The following is a 19,356-nucleotide window of genomic DNA, read 5'->3' on the forward strand; positions in this document are numbered from 1 at the left end:
ATTCAAATATATAATATTATACACTATTATATATAGAGCTTTCTCCTCCATGCTGCGGTTCACCGGACTGCACTGCAGGGAACGGTTGGCCGGGTGAACGCTGATTGGCTGTTATGTTACGTCACTCAGTGGCCACGCTGTTGAACGCTGATTGGCTGTTACGTTACGTCCCTCAGTGGCCACGCTGTTGAAAGCTGATTGGCTGTTATGTTACGTCACTCAGTGGCCACGCTGTTGAATGCTGATTGGCTGTCATCACACAAATGTCGCAGCAAAGTTCAAATCTTTCAACTCGAGTGAAAGGCTGCAGCCTTCACTTTGGGAAACAGCCAAAGTGTGACATTGCAAATCCTCATGAACGCGCTCGCCGGTGCAGGGCGCTACAAATCAAATCTTGTAGCAGGATTTTTCTAGCAAGAAATTTGCCCGATTCGCGTCTCTACGTTGAATTTGTATGGAGTCATGTCGCCCCTTCGCGATTGGTGTGGACGCACCTTCACTTGTGCGACCTGCTATTCTATAGCAGTAAGTAAGTAAGTAAATCGCATCATGGAATGCACACCATTGCACGGTTCTCAGCTGAGTCAGTCAGACTCAGTGGAGTTAGTGCTACCGGAAACTCGTTCGTTCGCTCAGTCGAGTTTCCGGTGACTCGAATGGTGAAAGAGACGACCGAACAAACAAGAGAACCGGTTCCGTTCGTTCGTCCTAAAGACTCGTTCATTCGAACCGGTTCGCGAACGAACGAGCCAACACTAGTGCGTGTGTGTTCTTACCTGCGCGTGTGTCGATGGCGGAGCCGTTATGTTTGAAAGCATAACGTGTTACCTGGGCGAGTGTCGCTGCGGTGTGTGCGCGTGCGTGTGTGTTTTTACCTGCGCGTGTGTCGATGGCGGAGCCGTTGCGGTTAAAAACATAACCGCTTACCTGCGCGAGTGTGTCTCTGCCTTTGTATTGGCTAGCGGTGTGTGTGCGTGCGTGTGCGTGTATGTGTGTGTGCTTCCGTGTATGTTTGTGCACAGCTGCGTATGTGTGGTGCGTGTGGATGCGGTGTGTATGTGCGTGCTTGCGGTGTATGTATGCGTTTGCGTGTGTTGTGTGTGTGTGAGAGCTGCAGGCTGCTTGGCACGTGCACACTGACCAACTTGAGTAACTGGTGCGACAGGCCTGCTATTATATAGAAGTAAGACTAGAGTGTCCGTGTGTGCGTTGCCTGCACTCAACCTCCAGTTGTTTTTAAACCCATAGCAATATTATGGAAACCCCGGTCGATATTGTATTTAGTTTCTGAGCGCATAAGTTCCCCTAGCCTGCCTATCGTCTCCCAGTGGCTAAAACTTGCGTTGGGTGTAAAACGAGCACTAGCAATCCTGCTCGTCTTTATAAAAAATGGAAGCTCAGGGTGCTGATTTGTAATGTGGCCCCATATGTCGCCATAAGGGGCCAAGTTACCTCCCCTTTCTCTGACTGGCCCGCCCAGAAAATTCGGCCTGCCAATCATACAATGAGCTATGACCATGTGAGCGCAACATGTGTGGTGCTTTGTAGTTTGGATAACCGTTCTGCTTTGATGCTATGGCGCATAAAACGTTGGTTCTTTGAAGTCCCTAGTAATTCCATAACCAGACTGTAGTTGGGGTTATCTCCGCCATGGTTGAGAAGGAATTGGGGGAAAGGAACTTTGGCTTTGACTCCCTGAAGTACATGAACCATGACATTGAGGAGAAAGGGATTGATTGTTGTATGCCTCGCCATTGCGATACATCCACTGTAAGCAGAGCGCATGGTACCGTGGCCTCAAGCTGCTCAGGGCCACACCCCCACCCTCCTTCTTGACCCGCTTCTCTCCTCCTCATTTGCATTAAAGCTACTGACACAGAAACGGCACATTTGGGGAAAGCTCAATGTGCGACTGGCTCGTAGTGGCTGTAATTCTGCACCACGGCTGAATTTCAGGAACGTCTTCAAATACTATGTTAGGGGCCCACTAATACCTATATTAAACCATCCATGAAATAGCATGCCATGGGACCTTTAATTTCCCATAGCACAAACACTGGGACAAATGCAGTTGATTTCTTGTTTAAACAGGGTGAGAAAACAGGGAGTGGAAGGATGCGACCATATAATGTTCAGCTAACTGTTGGGTTACAGGGGGATTTGTTTAATGGAAAGTGTAGTAGACTATGCATTCAAATCAATCATTCAATAGCTTTTACTGTCAGGGCTCAAAGTGCATTGATACTAAAAGAAATGCATGGCAACTACTATTGGTTAGTTGGAAATAATAATAACAAACAGCTGAAAAATGTGCATGTCACAACAGCTAAGGCAGCAACCTACTTAACTATAGTGAACTAAAGCACAGGCTTGTGGGGGAGGGGGAGGGGGGGGGGGGGGGGGGTTGTGAGGGTAAGATTACAGATTGGCTACCTGACGTGAGAGATGTTTTTTTTTTGTTAACAGAAGAATGCGTCATAGAGATTAAACATCTCTTCAAGTGATCTAGCCAAGACAAGCAGCAGTAGCCTACAGTCACACATAGCCTACACATAAAACATAAGAAAAATAAAACAACTAAAACAGTCGGAAGGGGGGAGGGGGGATTTCAATATCTCAAGACATTTCTGGAGGCTCAAGGAGGTGGATAATGTTTAAAGAAAAATAACGTTTTGCAAAAAAGTGTCTTTGATGGACATAAGGCTCAGGTTGGAGAGTGTGTCGACGGCGGGGCTGTTATCTCGATCTTGCCGTTGTCTTGAAACATCTGCATCCGTGTGTGTGCAGTGTGTGTATGCACGTGCATGTGTGTGCGTGTGTGTGTGCATGTGTGTGTGGTGTGTGTGTAGGCGGTGTCCTGCGCTGCCCTTGTCTTGAAACGCCTGCATCAGCACGCCCGTGTGTGCAGTGTGTGTGCATGTGCGTGTGTGTTCGTGCACGTGCGTGTGGATTGTTTGTGTGTGTGTATGCTGTGTTTATGGGTGTGCGTGCGGTGTTACATCCACCGCGGGTCCCGCAGACATGTCCAGCCCAGCGACAATTCCAGTACAATCAACTCCACCTGGTCCACTTCTCGTCGCTCTCCCATCAACTCCGGCCGCACCATCAACCATCATGCATTAGCCAGCCTAGCTAGGTCGGCTAATGCTACCGTCAAACTCGACTCCTCCGCTGTCAACTTCGGTCTCCTCAACATCCGCTCTCTCACCGGCAAAGGTCATCTCATCCAAGACGTCCTCACTGACCGTAAGCTTGACTTTTTCTTTTTAACTGAAACTTGGCAACAGCCCAGTGACTTTTCCACACTCAACGACTCCACTCCTCCCGGTTTTGTTTACATCTGCCGTCCCCGTGGCAACGGCCGTGGGGGAGGTCTCGCGGTAATTCACCGTGAGAAGTGGAAAGTCCTGCCCGTCTCTGTGCCTGCATTCAGCTCTTTTGAATGCCTTGTTTTTAAGCTTCCTGGCCCCTCACCTACCATCATTGCTACATTTTACCGCCCCCCCAAGCCACACAGTGATTTTATCAGTGAATTCTCTACTCTGCTCACTCATATATCCACTCTCTCACCCAACGTAATTCTGCTGGGGGACTTCAATATTCACATGGACAATATCAACCTGCCTCTCACCAGAGACTTTGCATCCTGTCTTGACAGCTTTGGACTACATAATCTGATTGATTTCCCCACCCATATCAAAGGCCACTCTCTTGACCTAGTCTGCTGCTCCGGTCTCACCCCCTCCAAGCCCACTGCTGATGTTTTCCCCGCCACAGATCACTCCCTCCTCACTTTCAAAGCTGTACTCCGCCTCTCCACAATCAAGTTGCCCCGCCTCATTTCATTTCGCGATATCAAGAACATTAACATTGCCACCCTCTGCTCCCTCATTGACAGTTTTCCGACCACCGACTCTACCTCAAACCCTGATGAACTCGTCACTCTTTACAACACCTGCCTCACAAACACTCTCACCTCTATCGCCCCCCTAAAAACCCGGTCTGTTTCCTTTTCCACATCTGCCCCCTGGTTTACCCCCGAGCTCAGGTCCATGAAAGCTAAAAACCGTCAACTTGAGCGACTTTATAAACGAACCGGTCTCACCATCCACAATGACATGTACACCTCCCACATTGCACAATATAAGGACCTCATATCCCTGACCAAATCCACCTACTACTCCGGCCTCATTTTAACCAATGAAGGTAACTCAAAAACCCTCTTCTCGGTTCTCAAAAAAATCCTCCACCCACCCAATTCTCTCCCCCCCCACTTGTACTCCACTGAATCCTGCAATTCCATCTTGGACTATTTCAATCTGAAAATCCACACCATTCATCAGCACCTACATCCCAATTCCCCCCCTCTCTCCCCACCTGCACTTCCCCCTACTTGCCATCTCTTCGCCAGTTTTCTTCTCCCCACTGCCTCAGACCTCTCCGTTCTCATTCTCAAATCTAAGCCCACCACCTGCCAGCTTGATCCCCTCCCCACAACCCTAGTCAAATCCTGCCTCCCCTCCCTCCTCCCTCTCATCACCGCCATCATTCACTCCTCACTCTCATCTGGAATAGTCCCCTCACTTTTCAAAACTGCCGCTGTCACCCCCATATTAAAGAAACCCGGTTCAGACCCCAACAACTTCAGTAACCTCCGCCCCATCTCTAACCTACCATTCATTTCCAAAATCCTAGAAAAGATTGTCGCCTCCCAACTTCACTCCCACTTATCCCTTCACTCACTCTACGAGCCTTTCCAGTCCGGTTTTCGCCCCCGTCACAGCACAGAGACCGCCCTCATCAAAATCACTAATGATCTCCTCATTGCAGCTGACTCTGGTTCCTTCTCCATCCTCATCCTCCTCGATCTGAGTGCAGCGTTCGACACCATCTCACACCCCATCCTTCTCAGTAGACTCTCCTCGATTGGCCTCTCCCACACCCCCCTCAGTTGGTTCCACTCCTACCTCACAGGCCGCACCCAGTTCATCCAGCTTAAATCCTTCACCTCCAATCCCTCCCCAGTCACTACTGGTGTGCCCCAGGGATCTGTCCTGGGGCCTCTTCTATTCATCATCTATCTCCTCCCCCTCGGCCACATCCTCCGCAAATACAATATCCAGTTCCACTGCTTCGCTGATGACACCCAGCTCTACCTTTCCTGCAAACCCAATTCCTCACTCCCACCCCCCTCCCTCACCGACTGTCTCTCCGAAATAAAAACCTGGTTCACCTCAAACTTCCTTAAACTAAACTGCAATAAAACTGAAATGCTCCTCCTCGGCACTAAATCCACACTAGCGAAAGTCAATACCTTCTCTCTCACCATCGACGGCTCCTCAGTTTCCCCCTCCCCTCAGGTTAAGAGCTTGGGTGTCATCCTCGATAGCACACTTTCCTTCCATTCTCACATCAACACCATTACCCGCACTGCATATTTCCATCTCCGCAACATCAACAGACTCCGCCCCTCCCTCACCCCCCACACCACCGCCATCCTTGTTCACAGCCTCGTCACCTCCCGTCTGGACTACTGCAATTCTCTCCTCTTCGGCCTCCCCCACAAGTCCCTCCGCAAACTACAACTGGTCCAAAACTCTGCCGCCCGCATCATCACAAAGACCCCCTCATACCATCACATCACCCCTGTCCTCCAGCAGCTCCACTGGCTCCCCGTAACCCACCGCATTAATTACAAACTCCTAGTGTTTACATTCATGGCCATCCATAACCTCGCCCCTCCCTACCTCTCTGATCTCCTGCACATTAACATCCCCACCCGTTCCCTTCGATCCTCCTCCTCCATCCACCTCTCTGTGCCCCCTGCCCGCCTCAGCACTATGGGGGGCAGAGCCTTCAGTCGCTCTGCTCCCCAGCTCTGGAACTCTCTACCACCCGACCTCCGAAACTGTGACTCTCTCCCCATTTTCAAAGCACAACTAAAAACCCACCTGTTTCGGACTGCCTACTCTCTCTAACCTCCATGCTTCCTGCCATTCTGCCCTATGTATTTTAACTTATTATGTTGTCCTTTCTATGTCTATTTTATCACGTTTTTTGTATATTTCATTGTGTGTTTTATTGTGTGTGATGTACAGTGTCCTTGAGTGACTTGAAAGGCGCTTTTCTAAATAAAATGCATTATTATTATTATTATTATGTGTGCTAACCCTATTATTATCACTAAATCTAACAAAAACAATATTTAACATTATCATTGCTATTAATACAATCAATGATATGATTACTGTATTGTAATTCTATTCAGGTGGATAGGATTTAGACTCACTGAAGCGCAGGGAGATGAGGAGAATACTCAGCAGTCCGATGCTCACAATGACAGTGATGTGAAAACATAGAGCTGTTCAGGAGTAGGACACACACACACACACACACACACACACACACACACACACACACACACACACACACACACACACACACACACACACACACACGGTCACTTCGGCTAAAAAAACCTCAAATGTATTTGGAGGAAATCATACTTTTTTGGATCATTGTTTTGGACTGGATTATTTCTTTTAAATTCTCTACAAAGGGGCACCTACCAAATCTTCTCTTCCTGGTCTCCTCCCGGTCCAAAGACGTGTCCTCAGGTTCCTCAGAGAGTCCAGGGTCCGGTTCAGAGATGGTGACCTTTGTTACTCTCTGACGGCTTCCACGGCGTCTGGACTTAGCCTTCTTCTTTGCTCTACCAGCTGGAAAAACAACGTCACTTGTTTTCATTCTGACCAATTATCAGCTTGCACTCTGATACCATCAGTGTAAGGAAATGTTTTTCTTCTACTGCACACAGACTCACGAACGCACTCAAGCACACGCACACGGACACACAGAGTAATGTACACACAGATATATTCATACTGCGTGGCTGTCATTCACAGTCCAGACTCCCTACGGTCTGCAGAATCCCTCCCCGTCTTGAAGAAACACCTGAAGACCTCTACTGAGAACACCTCAGTAAGTGATGACTGGTACTGTGGCTCTCGTGTTTAGAACACACTTAAGCAGAGCAAGTACTGGTCTCTAGCATACATGTTATTATTCCCTCATTATTGACATATACGCACACATAGTTACACAGTAATACACACAGAATCACATACGTACACACACAGTAATGGAGGGGGGACAACATGTGGCCTGCGTGTCACCAGGGTCTTTCACATTGGCCCACGCAGAAAGCACAAGGACATGTATTGTGGAATAATTTAAGATATGTTCATATTAATGACAAATTTTATAGATTAATGTTAAATTCATAAGTACACCTGATATCACTTCAGTTAAATGAGAAGCCATTATTAAGAACACATAATTCTTGATTAAATTAACCATTGTCACTCTAATGTCACGTTGCACTACCATTAATAATAAGTCATGAGAAAACTAAACTTGTGTTCTGCTCCCTAAAGTTATTCTGCACTCTGTTCCACGTATATAACGAACATATATATATCATGAAATACACAACTACTTGAGATGCCTATCAATAGTCTGTTTCTCATTGGCATAATCACAAGTCAAGTTAGGTTAATGCAAGCTTTTTGTCTCAAACGAACACATCTTTATTTAGAATAAATATATACGTCACTGGTTCATCAGGTCGGACCCTTTGGCTAAAAACGTTTTCTAAAAGTACATTTTAAATGTATTCAGTTGAAAACACTTTTTTTTTTACTGGATTATTTATTTTAAATCCTCTCAAAAGGGCACCTACCAAATCTACTCTTCCTGGTCTCCTCCCGGTCCAAAGACATGTCCTCAGGTTCCTCAGAGAGTCTAGGGTCCAGTTCAGAGATGGTTACCAGGGTTCCTCCCTGACAGCTTCCAATACGTCTGCTCTCAGGAGTCAGCTCTGCTATATCAGCTGAAAAAACACGTCACATGTTTTAATTCTGACCAATCATGAAGTGACTGCGTTTTTCTTCTACTTTTGTCTTCATTTGACTCACGGACGCATGCAAACACAAACACACACAAACCCACAAGATTTTTTTTAAATTGAATATAAAAATAAAACATATAGCAGACAGCTTTTCAACTTTTCTGTCACAACTTTGTGATTGAGTGAGTGAGTGTGAGAGAGAGAGACATGGTGTGTATGGTCTAAAAGCAGTACAGGTTGTTCCAGTACTTGATGTTAACTCTGATTCGTATCATTTCTGTGAAGCCTATCTCTTCTGCTCACAGGGAATTAACATCCACGCAAACCTCGTTTATGTTGAACTTCAATCATTCACTCCTGTGTGTGTGTGTGTGTGTGTGTGTGTGTGTGTGTGTGTGTGTGTGTGTGTGTGTGTGTGTGTGTGTGCATGTGTGCGTGTGTGTGTGTGGGTAACACTTTAAAACAAGGTACGCAAAGAATTGGGTAGTTACTGAGGAAGGAATAAGTAAAGAATGATTCATAACTCCTCAGTAGTTACTGAATAACTGTCACTTAAGGCACCGTTAGGGCCTCAGTTGTTCTTCATTCGTTACTCAGTAACGAATACAGTATCCCCTAGTCTGTTTACCAGTAACTCCCCAGTAGTTACTGAGTAACCGCCACTTAGGGCGCCGTTAGGGCCCCAGTTAGGGCCCTGGTCGTTCATCATTCGCTCCTCATTCGTTCCTCAGTAATTACCCATGTTTTTTCGTACCTTATTGTAAAGTCTTACCAAAACATTTCTATGTTGACACTGTTTGGATGTATGTCATGACTTCATCATTAGTCTGAGTAACAGCTGTGTTGTGGTGAAGCCCAGAGCAGCAGGAGAGAGCAGACTCCCCTGGACCCAGCTGTGTCTCCATGAAGAGTGACTGGTCTATGGGACTTCCTGAACAGTTTAAAGATGGAAAGTCTATTGAGAAGAAGTGAGGATTTAAACATCGCTCAGAGGTGGTGTGATTGAGAGGAGGGATATGGCTGTTTTAGTGATGTGGTTGACATGGTGTGAATGATTGCAAATGTTGGTTCTTTTAAATTCCGCATTCTCTGTTCGCAAACAACATGAAAATTTTTTGAATTGTAAGATGACAAATTTTTACTCGTAAAAGTGACTTTTGTGCTTTGACAAGTAAAAGGTTAATGCACTTATCCGAGGGAAAAGGCCTCATAAAAAAGTTAATGTTGACACACACACGCACACAAACAAACACACACACACAAACAGACATCTTTGCTGTTGTGCAAGCTGTGATGGATACTTGCAGACTTGCAGGCTTATATGGTAATAGTAATGAAGAAACTTATTTACCTTGAGATCTTCATTTCCTCCTTTGCACCGTTGCGTCTCCAGATACGTAGAGCAACAGGACGCTAAACCCTTTGATAACCCCTTGTTATCTGTGGTCTGTGTGTGTGTGTGTGTGTGTGTGTGTGTGTGTGTGTGTGTGTGTGTGTGTGTGTGTGTGTGTGTGTGTGTGTGTGTGTGTGTGTGTGTGTGTGTGTGTGTGTGTGTGTGTGTGTGTGTGTTGTGTGTGTGCGTAGTCTTGTTTTTTTTTTCCATGTTGTCAGAATAATTATTGAGTGTATTTCACAATATATTCTCAGCCATGGCAACATGTCTGTATTTGGGGGGATGGCTCTGTGGGGGAAACTCCCCGGCCGTCCGAGCAGCCTTGAAACACCACATCCCCATCAGGTCAAACAGGTTAGAACGCCCTGGACCAGAGATCTGAAGGGCTTCGCAGGCCGCTTCTTAAAGGACGCCCCCTGACCCTAGCCCCCCAAAGGGCAAGGAACCCCCCCCTAATATAATAATAATAATAATACATTTAATTTAGAGGCGCCTTTCAAGACACCCAAGGTCACCTTACAGAGCATATAGTCATCATTCAAAACTATGTAAAACAGACAAGGAATAAAAGGAAAACAGAGGTTAAACATGAAGAATAATAATAATTAATAACACTCAAAGACGCCTAAAGTGAAGTGGGGACCTCACTAACCACCACCAATATGTAGCACCCACTTGGGTGATGCACGGCAGCCAATCGGTGCCAGAACGCTCACTACACACCAGCTTGAGGTGGAGAGTTAGGGATGAGGTGGAGAGTGAGGGAAAAGAACATATTTAAACACTATCGACCATATTTAAACACTGTCGATCACATTTAAACAATATCGACCACATGTAAACACTATCGACCACATTTAAACACTATCGACCATATTTAAACACTATGGACCACATGTAAACCCTATCGACCACATGTAAACACTATCGCCCACATTTAAACACTATCACCCACATTTAAACACTATGGACCACACGTAAACCCTATCGACCACATTTAAACACTATCGCCCATTTAAACACTATCGCCCACATTTAAACACTATGGACCACATTTAAACACTATGGACCACATGTAAACCCTATCGACCACATGTAAACCCTATCGACCATATATAAACCCTATCGACCACAATTAAACACTATCGACCACAATTAAACACTATCGACCACATTTAAACATGTAAACCCTATCGACCACATTTAAACACTATCGACCACATTTAAACACTATCGACCACATTTAAACACTCTCGCCCACATTTCAATATCAGGGAACCTGGAGAAGGGACCCAGAAGAGGGGTCCCTCTCCAGTGATGGTAGGAGTGCAATAGGAGACGTAATAATGTGCAGGCGTAATGGTTGCATAACAAGTGCTATCTGAGAGATAATCTTTATTAATGGCTATCTCTTGTCTTTATAGTCCACACTTAACACTTAAAAGCCGTTGCTTTAGTTATTTCATGATATTGTTTTATTTGTACTTAAAGGATTCATTAAGTACAGAGAGAAAGAGAGACAGAGAGAGAGAGAGGGAGAGAAAGAGAGAGTTAGAGAGAGTGAGAGTGACCTAACACTAACCCTAACTTTAACCCCTCCCCCTCTCCTAACCATAACCTCTGACCCCTCCACACACCTAACCCTAACTTTAACCCCTCCTCCTCTCCTAACCATAACCTCTGACCTCTCCACACACCTAACCCTAACCCACAGACTCCCCTCACTACCATCCTACCCTTCGTCACCACCTTCTCCCGTAGAACCCTCTCCCTACACCACAGCATCAACTCTCACTTCACCGTACAAGAACAACATGCACCACTACAACAACACACAATCATTTCTGCGTACAGGAAAAACAAAAGCCTCAAAGATCTCCTGGTCACCTCCACCTTCTCCCGTAAACCCACACAACCACCACCGTCTATCACACACTACTTCAAACCACACAACTCCATCACCAACCCACATAGCCACACCACTCTACCCATCCTCCAACCCCAAGCAATGATTCCCCCAACACAGTCTACATCATCACATGCACACACCGCCATCAACACTCCATTGGAGAAACGAAACATAGCATGATCATCCGACTGAAACAGCAACTCCTCGACATCAAACACCAGCACCCACAAACCACTCTGGTTCAACATTTCACACAACAACCCGTCACCCACCTCACCATCGTCGGATTAGAATCAGACCCTAGATTGACCACCCAACAACGCAAACACATAGACTACCAAAGGATCACCCAGGTTACATACACTCACACCCACAGGCCTGAAGGAAAAATCCTGAACCATAACACACATTCACCACAACCAGCATACACCCATCACCTATTACACATCTACTAACACCCACTCTATACGTACATCTTACACTTTACATACATTCATCATTTACCATCCATTACACTTTCATCCCTTACTATCCATATCACATACACCTTACACCTATTCCACATTCATCATACAGCCACTACACATTCATTATTCATAATACCCCTATTCCACATTCATCATACACTATAATACACTAAGTACACATTCATTACGCCTGCATTACACCCACCACGCACATTATTCACTCATTACACTTATTACACCCACACTACAACCACCACCTATTAAGCATTTATTACACATCCTTCTTTCACTTCACATCTGTTCATCATGTGTGTGTGTGTGTGTGTGTGTGTGTGTGTGTGTGTGTGTGTGTGTGTGTGTGTGTGTGTGTGCGTGTATAATGTGTGTGTGTATAATGTGTTTGTGTGTGTGTGTGTGGCGGACGGCTGGGTGCAGGTAAGAAGGACGTCTCAGAGCTGATCCAAAGATACAGGAAGGGCGGGCCCTGACCTCTGACCTCCCATCTGGAGCCTCATGTGACCCGGCCAGAGGACGGGCTCTGACCTCTGACCTCCCAACTGGAGCCCAATGTGACCCGGCCAGAGGACGGGCTCTGACCTCTGACCTCCCACCTGGAGCCTCGTGTGACCCGGCCAGAGGACGGGCTCTGACCTCTGACCTCCCACTTGGAGCCCCATGTGACCCGGCCAGAGGACGGGCTCTGACCTCTGACCTCCCACCTGGAGCCCCATGTGACCCGGCCAGAGGACGGGCTCCTGATCAACTCTAATCATCACATCACTCATGATCACCGAGCGTCGTGTCCAGGAATGTTTTAATAAAGCGCTGAGAGCAGAACGCTGGGACTCCTGTGAGCTCATTACACCAAACATAAACAACGCCTTTAGCTTCATGTTAGCTTTAGTGATAGCCACCTCGGAATAGAGCGCCATCTAGAACGACCTCACACTCTAGCCTCAACGTCGATGAGACCAACTGGAAATACAAGCCAGTATTAATTTAAAATGTTAAACTGGGATTCTGAAAATATAATTTTAGTTCTGATGAACACTATTACAATATTACTATCACCAATGAATATGATCACAATTTTACTCTCACTAATTGATATTATCACAATATTACTATCACTGATGAATATTGTCACAATATTACTATCCCTGATGAATACTGTTATAATATTACTATGTCTAATGAATACTGTTATAATATTACTATTGTCAAGTTCTCTTCCTTTTTTCTGCATTCTCCACTTGAACGAGATTGGTGCATCCACTCAGAGTTCCTTCTGGGTTTCACTCAATGAACAAACTGTTTTCTCTTTATCTTCTTTCATGAAGTCTCAATTGATGGTCCGTTGTAAGTAATTCAGTTGTTAGCAAGGTGAAAAACCCTCAAGAAACAAGAAAAAGGTTGTTTTACAATGTGATTTTTTTTTTTAAATGATTGCCTTATTTCCCTTAAATTAAACAAGTGTAATATAAATTCTCCCACTGTTTATCATTCATAATGTTATTCAGGTTTATTTTTACTCAAACTTAGTTCTAATTATAAATACATAATATTTACTTCTAATTGAAATAATGAAATCCACCATAATCCTTTTAAACATGAGCCCACTAGACAATAATGTTCCATGATTCAATCCGTTTAACTTCAACAATCATATTGTGGTGAGCAGCAGGTGAAGGACGAGACGGGAGCCCAGGTTTAGCAGTCGGCCACAGCTCCACGCCCCACACACCGCTGGACAATGGAGCTGCCTTTAATAACACCAGCACGGTACACACTAAAACACACGCCACCATTCAACCACACTAACACTTTCAGTAATGGTGCAATGAACACAACATGAACACAAGAGTCACCAACACACCCCGACATCGATAAACCCCAACCCATGAACCCTGATTAGTTTACCAACCACTAATGACCCAGGAGGGCCCCGAAACGGTCCCACCCCCTAGAACAGTAGAACCCCCAGAATCCTTAGCGAAGGCCCTCGTCTGCCAGACCCCAGAGTCAGCAGGAGCCCTGGGGGTGTGGTCGGGGACCACCTCCTTCGGGGCCCCAACCTGATCCGTCGTAGGGGGCCGTTGGAGCGCCGTTCGGGGACCCCGTCTTCCGCCGCCCTCCGACGTCTAGCCCGTCGACGGCCACGCCGGCGGCTGGGACGAGGAGGGGTGGCGCGCCCCGTCCCCCCGCAGCCCTCCCCCAGCCCCAGCTGCCCACACTGCGGCGGTCGGTGTTTAGTCCCGTTAACACGGCAACAGTTTGACGTTATCCCGGGTAAAGTGTTAGGCAAGACGTTAGCCTAGGGCTAGTCATGGACCTACAGAGTGGCGAAGCCACGCCCCTTCTGGTAGAGCCCATGGGACCTATGAGATCGAAGAATGTGAATGGGTTTCAATGGAGAGAAAGTAATTATTTTCTGGTCCCAGTCTTTACATGCCCCGGGTTACACATATGATGTTTGTGGATTTAAATGAACATTTGTCATGCAAAGAAAACTAAACATTATCGTGAAGAACTTTGATAATGTTCGTTTTTTTCCAAGGGGAGGATAAAAGCATCCAAAGAGGTGAAAACCATTATAAGTTTGGGCATGTGGAGAGTTTCAGTCATGCCGGTGGGGAGATTGTTGGTCTTGTCCACGCCAGTCGCAGGGAGCATGACGGCACATACGAGACATGTAGTCTGCCTCATTGTGCTTTATCTACAGCCTTTAACTGAACAATTGCACAATAATAGAGACGGGGAGAGAGAGAGAGAGAGAGAGAGAGAGAGAGAGAGAGAGAGAGAGAGAGAGAGAGAGAGAGACGAGAAGGAGACGGGGATGGAGAGACAGAGAGTGTGTATCCGGCCGTCTGTCTGTGGTTTCTTTCTACAACCGACAAAGAGACACTGAGGCACCCCCCCCCCCAACCAAAACCCAGGGAGGAGGTCCAAGAATAATATCAGAAAAACATTTGTTGCTCCATCAATAATTTTTCTTAAGGCACTTATGGACTTATTATTCACTAATAAAACGAGAAATCAGCGGCTTAACACAAGAGAACATTCAGTTGGATCCACTGAGTTGTTTGTTGCAATTATGCTTCATTAACAAATAAGACAGAAAAATAGTCCCTTACAGGTACACAATAAACACGAGGACTAAAACAATAGAAGCAGCAGACTTTACAAATCACCAACAGGTGTGCACGTATCTTTAATAAATGAACATGTTATACACCCTCTACACCCATGACTGTGCTCCCTCTTGCCCATCCAACTACATCTTCAAATTTGCAGATGATACAACAGTGCTTGCAAGAAGTGGGAAACCTGGCAGTCTGGTGTTCTGAGCACAACCTCAGTCTCAACATTAGGAAAACCAAAGAGATGATCATTGACTTCCGGAAGTCTTCCCAGCATAATCACCATCTCCCACTCTACATCAACGGTGAAGAGGTTGAGCGTGTCACCTCTCTAAAGTTTCTGGGTCTGACACTGACGGAGGAGTTGTCCTGGGTCAAAAACACAGCTTCCGTTTTGGGGAAGGCCCAGCAACGCCTCTTTTACCTCCGGAAGTTGAGGAAAGAACACCTTCCTCAGAGGCTGCTGTTTAACTTCTACCGCTGCGCTATAGAGAGTGTGCTTACATACTGCCTGAATGTATGGTCCTACAGCTGTACAAAGGCGGAGCAGGCAGCCATCCAGAGGCTGATTAAAACAGCGGGAAGGATCATTGGAGTAGAGCTGCCCGACATCTTGTCCATCTCCTCCTCCCGTTGCCTGCAGCGCTCTAAACGCATCCTCACAGACCCTTCTCATCCTGCCCATCATCTGTTCCTGTTACTCCCGTCAGGGAAAAGGTTCAGATCATAAAAGGCCCGCACCTCCAGGATGGCAAAGAGCTTCTATCCCTGTGCAATAAGGCTCCTCAACAGCTTGACCACCCCACTCCCCACCCCCCTTCATCTCCCCCCGCCCCCGGCCCAGCCCTCCCTGCCCCCCATGGACTGCACTCTAAGACTTGATGCACCTTAATATGGAGATATGGAGACATATTGCTTTTATTATTTTTATTATTATTTTATGTATGATATTTATGAATCTATTTATTAATTGTTATTTATTATTATTTAGCTGTGTAAGTCTGGTTGCCTCTACTGTCTCGTTGTCTTTATGGCAATGACAAATAAAGTACTTTGAACTTTGAATGTTCTGCGACCGCTTGATTCCCAACAGAACACGAAAAATCAAGATTCAGTTTAAAGTCATTTACAACATGCAACATTATCCCATAGACCTCTTGGTTATTATGATTAAAATATGAAATCTGCTTTAAATCAGGTTGTAAATCAGGATTATGACAAAAATGATGATATCAGAGCCCTTAAGACCAAAACTGGTGAAGTCTGAAAATATACAAACATTTACCATCAATAGGTATTTTATATACATTTCAAATAATAAATGTGCTTATCTAACTATGGGAGATCTTAAAAGTCTTTTCATGGTTTATCATGCTATACTTTCAAGAAGAGAGAGAGCGAGAGCGAGACTATAACTGCCACAGAGACACTGAGTCATCAATCCTCTCAGTGTGTGTGTGTGTGCGTGTGCGTGTGTGTGTGTGTGTTTGTTCCGTTTTCTCCCCACGGAAGGGGTAACCCGGTGTACAAAGAATATTACTCGGTATTCCACTCTTGTTTGTTTATTTTTCAAGGGAAAACTACACAAACGGCAGACCTCCATAGAAAACACAACACCTCCCACTTAAGTTGCTGATCTTATGATCCAGGCAACTTACCAAAATCAATGAAAGGACCCCTTAGTGACACCCTTATTATTTTCTTTTTTTTCTTCTTTTTTTTTTTTTTATGCCCATGTGGAAGTGTCCAATGTCCAAGTCAATCACATCCCTTTGGCAGTTGTGTGGTGCACTGCCTGGGGATATGCATGCTCTTACCTCTTCATGAGTGAGCAATGTGATGGACATGGTGGCAGCGCTAGGCTTGCACCAACCAGCCAACAAGGGGTACGGGTGGTGACTGGGGTTTTGGGTTGTGTCGCGGAACTTGACACCGTCTTGAGCTTCGAGAGCTACATCTTTGAAAGCTGTTGATCTTTCTTCCGCAGACAGGCATGGTCTTGCCTCCCACTTTGACTCAACTGGGGCCTGGCTGTTGCCACCCAGCCAGATTTCCACTGCTCGTCTTATCCAGGCGATGGTCCCGCACAACCGTGTCAGTGAACTGAATCTTCGGGGGACCACAAGGCGCACAACCGCAACGCTGGTTGGGCCCTACCATTTCCTGGGCAGGGCTCTTGCTGTGACAAGGGCCGAGAACGCCTTCCTCCGAAGTTCCCCGATCTCTTCAGTGACAGAGGGGTTGATCTCTCCGGCGGTTTTCACCGGCCAATCTGATTCAGGCAGCTTAAAAAAACCAGGGCCTTCCTGCCAGACTGATCCCTCGGCAAGCTCCTCAGGGGATGCTCCCCTTGTGATGGGGAGTACCAGGGTCTTTGGCTCTGTCGACCCGACGTTGTTGGGGTCAGTGGGTTTTTCACTCCTCCCACTTTGGCCTGTCAGGACCCAGGGCTTGAGGGAGAAACCCCCTGCTTTTAGGATCTCCTCCACTCCTTTGGTCATTTTAATCAGGGTTTGGAGGTCATTATGTGACGTCAATATGTCGTCCACGTAGCAGTCCTCTGTCAGGATCCGGCGTTCTGCAACCATGGATGCAAACTGGGGCAGGTTTGCCGTCTCTCTCATGGCAACCTGAGCGATGCATCCGGCAGGCTTGTCGCCAATGTTGACCCTGACGACGGCAAACACACCGATTTCATCATCGGGGTTATCCCTCCAGAGGAATTGATGGAGGTGTACCTCCTCGTCCTTCAGCCACACTGAATTATACATTTTTTTAACATCACCAAGAGCAGCGTACAATCTGCTCCTGAATCTCAGGAGGACGCCTCGGATTTGGTTGAGGACATCAGGGCCTTTGTGCAGAAGGTTGTTCAGGCTCATCCCTTTAAACTCCTGGCTACTGTTCCAGACTATCCTCACTAGCGTTGAGCTAGAATGAGGATTCGGGGCGACCAGATGGCTGATGTACCAGATCGGCCCCTTCCAGCCCTCAATCTCTTTCTTTGTGAGCTTGATGGCTGCTCCTCTTGATACCATCTCGCGGATCTGCTCTCCATATGCCGCTTTCCATACAGGTTCTCTTGCCAGTCGAGCCTCAGTGTTCCGGAAGGTTGCTTCCACTGCTCGGCGGTTATCTGGCAGAATCGCTGGGTCGGCCTTCCATGGGTAGGCCGCATCCCAGTGTGGGGCGTCACTGTGCTTGTCTACTAGCACATAAGAGAGGCAGTCCTTTATTTTCTCTAACTCCCTTTCTTCTCCAAGGGTCATCTCTTTGCCTCCCGGGGGACACTTGCTGCCCTTGCAGCTCCCGCATTTCGGGTCACATGCTGCTCCAATACTGTCCCACTTGAACACCTCTTTATTCGTGGCAGTGGTGCTGCTGAGTGTCACTTTTTCCATCCTCGTTGGGTCCTCGTCACTCAGGTCTATGGTGTCCACAAGGACCTCCTTGTACACCCTTGAGGATGTTCTCAAGGACCTTGCAAAGTGGGTTTCGGACTGGTGCAGCGTTAGGTCGACCATCTCGAAGAGATCAGGGTGAGTACCGCCAACAGTTTTGCCCAGTGGGCCGTCCCAGAGGACTAGATCTCCCTCCATCTTGAACGGCTGTGGAACTAGGCGACCTTCCCTGTGGCTGATCAAAAGATCTATGTTCTCAGGACGGACCAGTTCTTCTGCAGCGACGTCGGGAAAGATCTTTTGCAGTTGCTGCGGAGTGACAGGCTGACTTATCTCCGCGATACTCTCCAGGCCATAGCAGAGCAGTTTGTGTTCCGTTACCGTCCCCTTGGTGGTCTTCACTCTTAGACGCAGGGAGTATCTCTTGGTTGTGACAGTCTTTCTCATCCCTCCTACTCCATGGACGATTAACTTAATGCTCTCACCAATCAGTCCAAGGCGTTGGGCAGCGTTGTTTGTTATATAGTTGGTGTCAGAGGCCAGGTCAATAAGAGCACCGATTAGCTGGCCTGAGTTAGTGGTTACGTCCAGCAACATCATTACCACCGGGTATTCTTTCAGTCCACCTCCAGCAGTGCAGATCGTTGTTGAGACTTTGTTGGAAAATGCCTTCCTGAATTCTGCTCTCAGTTCCGGAGTGACTTTCGCCAGGAGCTCTACCTGCTGGCTGGTCATCCCGAGGCCTTTTCGTTCCACCCTCTTGGTACCTTGCTCCTCGCTACCAGTGTCTTTTCCTTGAGCGATGAACTTGGGGCAGAGCAGATAATGGTGAGACTCTTCTCTGCGGCAGTCCATTTTACTGCAGAGAAACTTTGGGTTGCAACGGCCATCCTTTAGGTGGAAGCACAGGCACCGATTGCATCCCCCATGGGTCTTTAGATGGGCCTTTCTCCTCTGGAGATCCATCTCCCTGAAGGCTTTGCAGGCAAACAGCCTGCCAGCGTGTGTCTCATCAGCACAGGCAGTGCATGAGCCCAAGCATGAGCCCATTGACTGAGACCCTCTTTGGCCTGAGGTGGCTTTGGAGAACGCTTTCTTGGCTCCTCTTTCTTGCTTGTCTGCCGGGCCTCTCACTGA

General features: G+C 46.8%; 1 protein-coding gene and 1 long non-coding RNA gene across 2 annotated transcripts in view; both read right to left on the minus strand.

Moving 5' to 3' along the window:
- Nucleotides 1-7,888, minus strand: part of LOC132474140 (uncharacterized) — an 11,375-nt gene extending 3,487 nt beyond the window's left edge. The window contains exons 1-3 of the mRNA XM_060074689.1: nt 7,742-7,888; nt 6,570-6,719; nt 6,290-6,361 (exon numbers count right to left, since the gene is read on the minus strand). Coding sequence (XP_059930672.1) covers nt 6,290-6,361; nt 6,570-6,719; nt 7,742-7,781 — 262 coding nt within the window. The 5' untranslated portion in view covers nt 7,782-7,888. The remainder of the gene's footprint in view (nt 1-6,289; nt 6,362-6,569; nt 6,720-7,741) is intronic.
- Nucleotides 7,889-14,730: 6,842 nt separating this feature from the next.
- Nucleotides 14,731-16,304, minus strand: LOC132474151 (uncharacterized). Its single transcript, XR_009529583.1, has 2 exons — nt 15,895-16,304; nt 14,731-14,914 (listed from the first exon to the last, which is right to left on the minus strand). It is a non-coding gene; the product is annotated as an uncharacterized LOC132474151 (long non-coding RNA).
- Nucleotides 16,305-19,356: the final 3,052 nt, after the last annotated feature.

This window comes from Gadus macrocephalus, chromosome 16 (assembly GCF_031168955.1).
Source record: "Gadus macrocephalus chromosome 16, ASM3116895v1".
Classification (NCBI taxonomy): domain Eukaryota; kingdom Metazoa; phylum Chordata; class Actinopteri; order Gadiformes; family Gadidae; genus Gadus; species Gadus macrocephalus.